The sequence below is a fragment of the Octopus bimaculoides genome, chromosome 4 (genome assembly GCF_001194135.2).
Source record: "Octopus bimaculoides isolate UCB-OBI-ISO-001 chromosome 4, ASM119413v2, whole genome shotgun sequence".
Taxonomy (NCBI): domain Eukaryota; kingdom Metazoa; phylum Mollusca; class Cephalopoda; order Octopoda; family Octopodidae; genus Octopus; species Octopus bimaculoides.
Window position 1 is genome coordinate 76,900,267 of NC_068984.1, and position 5,082 is coordinate 76,905,348.

The window sequence follows — 5,082 nt, forward strand, 5'->3', positions numbered from 1 at the left end:
TGTATCTGGCCTTGAAATTACCCTCTGTGAGGCCCACGTATTTCTTCGTCGAAACTGCGTTCTTAGTGGATACAGAATCTACGGTGGCTTCATAAATGATGGTTTCGGACATGCATGCTCCATTTAGCGGGCATAAATTTGTATCTCTGCATGAACAGCTGGCTTCATATTGTGGCTTTTGTGTGTTGTGTGCGATTATATTCTTAAAATTAGCAGTTGAGCTGAAACTGATTTTTAAGTTATGTCTGTTGAAGATCTTCCTATAATTATGGTTAACTGGAAAGTGTCTGTCTATCAATGCCAAGAAATATCTGCCTATATTAAAGGTCACTTCAGATGAGTAGTGGGGTGTGAACCAGATGATTTTCCTATTTCTATGCTTTCTTCTTTTTGCTACTGGACTGGTGGTAGGTGTATAGGTTATTCCCTCGTTAAAACCACTATCTTTTAGAGCCTTATTATATACTGGGGCAACACTATTGAAAATGTCCTTATCAGAGGAGAGGCTAGATATTCTTTTACTAATGTTCTTAACTAAATTTCTAAACACTATGGTGGATGGCAGGAACCCACATTGATTGAATCTATCCTGTGCTGGTCCATTTGTATTAGCAGTCAGAAAGAATATTATCCATTTGATGAAAACCTTCGGCCTTAGTATAACTACAGATACCAACCTGACGGTCGTCAACTACCTAGATGTGTCCCTAGATCTAAATAAGAATATTTATATACCTTATAGGAAGCCCAACGATAGACTTAGTTACATCAATGTGGGTTCCTGCCATCCCCCCAGAATAAAATATTTACTCTATCAGGTTTAGTCAGAAAACTAGACCTGATAGAGAAAAACTGAAGTTATTTTTTAATTTAGCAGTAAACATCACTTACGAATTCGTTGAAATATTCCAGGCACCAGACAAAAATTATTTTTTGTTGCCCAGTGTAAGAAATTTCAAATATTTGTTAAAGATATTAAATTCAATATCACTTTGTTGTTTGTTTTGTGTTGCATCCATGCGTGCGTGAGTTTTTCTTTCTCTTTTCCTTCAGGTACTAACGACTAATGCCGTAGGATCTGGTTCAGCTGGTTCACAGACTTTTCCTCTTTTGGAGATTTTCAGAATATTATTGACCTACCTATATTATTCAACTAGTATTCGATCATATATAAAAAATGTTCGAGTTTGAGGTTGATCATTTAGAAATTATCAAGTGTTGTGTAAAGTGATGAGCCTATGATAATGGCATCTGGCTGTTGGGATTTCCTACATTATATAGGAAAACTTCAGTATTTCAGCGTAGTAGTTACTCTTTCCCTTCACAATTTGGTTTGTATATTTTTAATAGCCGATACTTGTGCATTGCTAAAGGTATAGTTTCCTCGAAATATACTTTTTCAGATCAATAGTTGTCAGTGCTCTAGTTTATAGATATACAAATATAACCAAAGTATTTACTGAATATGTTTGAAGTACTTACGGTTCATAATAATGTTTAGGTTTTTCGTTTATTATGTTTTGTATGTAATTCTTCAGATATCGGTCTTGTGTGATTGATATTATATTGTAAATTTACTAATCCATATATTACTTTAGGTTTGTCTTCTTCAAACAATTTTAGTATTTGTTCTGTTTGACTATTCTGTTTTCGGTGTTTATTTAGCCAAAGGAAAATTACTAAATAAAACATAATAGGCGACATTTTATCGAATATTTTTATCAAATTCGTTTTCAAAAATATACCTGTACAAAATATTTTTTATACATATACAAGCGTGATTGTATGCATTTAATGATAATTTGAGACAACTCATATTTTCAGAAACTCGCAAAAAAGAAAAATATTATTCAAGCTTTAAAGACTAGTATTTTATTTATTTTACTATTATATGTTATTAAATCATCTTTCTAAAGTGTCATATTGAGTGAAATGGTTGCTTTTGTTGATATCTAAGATAATTTATAGTTAGTTGTAAGTGCTTTTGATGGAAGATCAGTGACTATTGAAAAATTGCTATCTTGACTGCTAATGTTTTTATATTCATGACTTGTAAAAACACTACCAGATATATATTCAGTAGAATCAACGAGTGAACCTGTACGTGGTTGCTCGGCCTGCTTGAAGCAACAACAATTTCCCCCTCATATCACAATTTACAGTTTCAAAAAAACGGGAAGGAATAATCAGGAATGAACTATCCTTAAAATCAACAGAAACATTAACGTCACAATAACGACGACGACGGCGACCACCACCATCACTATCATCGCCACGAACAATAACAACACCATTGCCACGCTATCATCAGAATCGTTAAAGTAAAAAATATTAATACGGTCATGCCACTAACGATACCACTACACCAATGCCACAACCACCACCACCACCACCACCACCCCATCATCATCATTTCCACCACTATCACCACCGCCACCACCACAATCACAATCACCATCACTACTAGAGCTAGCACCGTCACCACCGTCACCATTCCCACTGCCGCCATCGCCTCCACCAGCATCACGATCATCAATATCATCGCTACCCGCTCATCTATAAAAAAAAAACACTTATCTTTTCTGTTTGGCTGCCTGCTACTTTTAAATTTCTTCAGTTTTTGTTCCAACTGATATCATATTTGGTGTATTGGGGCACTTTTGTTAAGTAATCATGAATATGAAATTCACTTTCGCCATAAATCAATAAATAAAGAGTTAATACCTTTTAAAGTTTACAAATTTTGAGTAATTTTACCCAGTCGATAGCTACAGACATATACCTGCCTGTTTCCATAGTAACAAGCCAAGCTGTTACCAAGCTTTTTAACCACATGTTCTTTTTGTTGGCTATTGAATGCTTAAAACACGCGGTATGATGAGCTAAAAGTAGCGGTTAAGTTTGGGGTTTTTGCATGATCGTACGAATTCTTATATGTAAAATACAAATTCGCAAAAGATTTCTGAAAATTTCAAAGAAATTTAAATGTTATGGTAGGGGTCATGTGGCGTACGTAAAGGAGAATTCCATAAATATTCCATTTGTTTACAGTTGACAACACGTCTTGTCCCGCACAAAATGACAGCTTCCAAGACTTATTTTCTGACTGAGTAAAAATTATCAAATTTTAAATCTCTGTAACATCTAAAAAAATTTTTTTCTGGAACAGTTTTTGAGGTTCAGTGAGGAAAATTACACCAATACAACAAATCTTAAAATTTGCACTAAACTTTAAAATTTCCATAGATGCAGCCAAATAGAAAAGATCCAAAACCATCACTACCACCATCAAATTAAGACTAAAATCCTCATCAATCACAGCCACTACCACCCCACCACCACCACCAGTACCACTACCATGACCTTTAATATTATCATCCTACCACTACTGCCTCTACACATCCATTGGTACTATAACAAGCAGCGTGGGAGCCTCTATGTGATGGCTTAACGTGTTTCTCCCAGTGATTTTTTTCGTTTTGTGCGATTTTGATTATTATCTTATAATAACTAGTTGTGTTAGTCAGGATCCTAAGAAGGTTAGTGTAGAGGACAGTGCTGAGAAGAAGGAAAAGCTGATTAAGATCAAAATAAAGAAGGAAAGCATTGATAAACATAAGAGAGGAGTGCGTGTATTGGACAGAACACGTCAAAAAGAGTGAAGCACGTCCACGATCTGCATCACCCTGAAGAAAAAGGACGAGATCAAGACCGTAACAACAGCATAGGGTGTCTCCAGGCTCTCCAAGCAAAGCACATCTGTCCATGAAGAGATAGAATAATTACTTCTCCTGTGGATCAACGAGAAGCAAACCGCATGGGATACAATTACAGAACGGAGGCCACCATCTGCAGGAAAGCACGAGTATGGGGATCTCCTAAGGCAGAACCCTGGAACATCGACGCAGAATACATCAGCAGATGCATGTAAGGCCTGTCACGGTTCGATAATTTCAAGAAGAGGACCGGTGATCATAGCATGATCAGGTATGGAGGAGCAGCGAGTTCTGACAGGAAGGCAGCTGAAGATTTCGTGCGTGATTTCCGTCAGCTCATAGCAGCCGAGCGATAGATCGCACAACAGGTATTCAACTGTGATGAAACTGGCCTTTTGTGTCCAGAAGAACCTACAGAAGAACCTAACTGCAGAGGAAAAAAATGCCAAGCCATAAGTCTAGGAATGATAGCCTGACTCTAGCCATTTGTGTCAATGCGAGGTGGATACTTGAAGAACGAGCCACTCCTTGTCTACTATTCCGAAAATCTCACAAAATACTGAAAAAGCCGCAGGTCATGTCCAAGGCAAACGTTAAAGCATGTGTTACCAGGCAATTCTTTACTGAGATGGTCAACCTTGTCTTCAGAGCGGCAGTAAAAATGTACCTTCTGGAGAAAGATCTTCTTCTTAAGGCCCTCCTCATCCTCGACAATGCTGCTGCTCACCCTCCTAACCTCAAAGATATTATCCTGGATGAATTTAAATTAATAAAAGTTCTGTACTTTTCACGCAACACTACACCTATCTTGAAGCCCATAGACCAGCAGGTTATTTCTAATTTCAAGAAATTGTACACCAAAGACCTGTTTTGTCGGTGCTTTAAAGTCACCGAAAATACAAATCTAACCCTTCATGGGTTTTGGAAGGAGCACAACAAAGTTAACTGCTTTAAAATCACTTATATGACCTGGCAGGGTGTAACGAGAAGAACGCTGAATTCTGATTGGAGGAAACTGTGGTTTGACTACGTATCTGAAAGAGGCTTCGACGGGTTTGAGTCTGAGACACCTGTAGTCGAGGAGATGGTGTCTGTTGGCAAATTCATGGGCCTCGAGGTTGACGATGGGGGACATTAATGATCTCGTCGAGCAACACTCAGAGGATCTGACGACAGGAGCAGCAGCATTCGGATGCAGTGGAAGAGATTGGTTTCCCGGAGGAGGATAGTAGCGGTGAGGATAGTAGACGGCTACCTCTACGAGTGACATAAAGGCCATGTTGGCAAAATGGCGGTATGTTTCTGAATTTGTAGAAAAATATCATCCTGAAATAGTATCTATAGGCCGTGCAGATGCTTTATTTAA

General features: G+C 37.7%; 1 protein-coding gene across 1 annotated transcript; it reads left to right on the forward strand.

The window, feature by feature from the left end:
* Positions 1-4,158: 4,158 nt before the first annotated feature.
* Positions 4,159-4,854, forward strand: LOC106872859 (tigger transposable element-derived protein 1-like). The gene has a single exon (XM_014919997.1). The coding sequence runs from the start codon at positions 4,159-4,161 to the stop codon at positions 4,852-4,854; it is 696 nt and encodes a 231-aa protein (XP_014775483.1).
* The last annotated feature ends 228 nt before the right edge of the window (positions 4,855-5,082 follow it).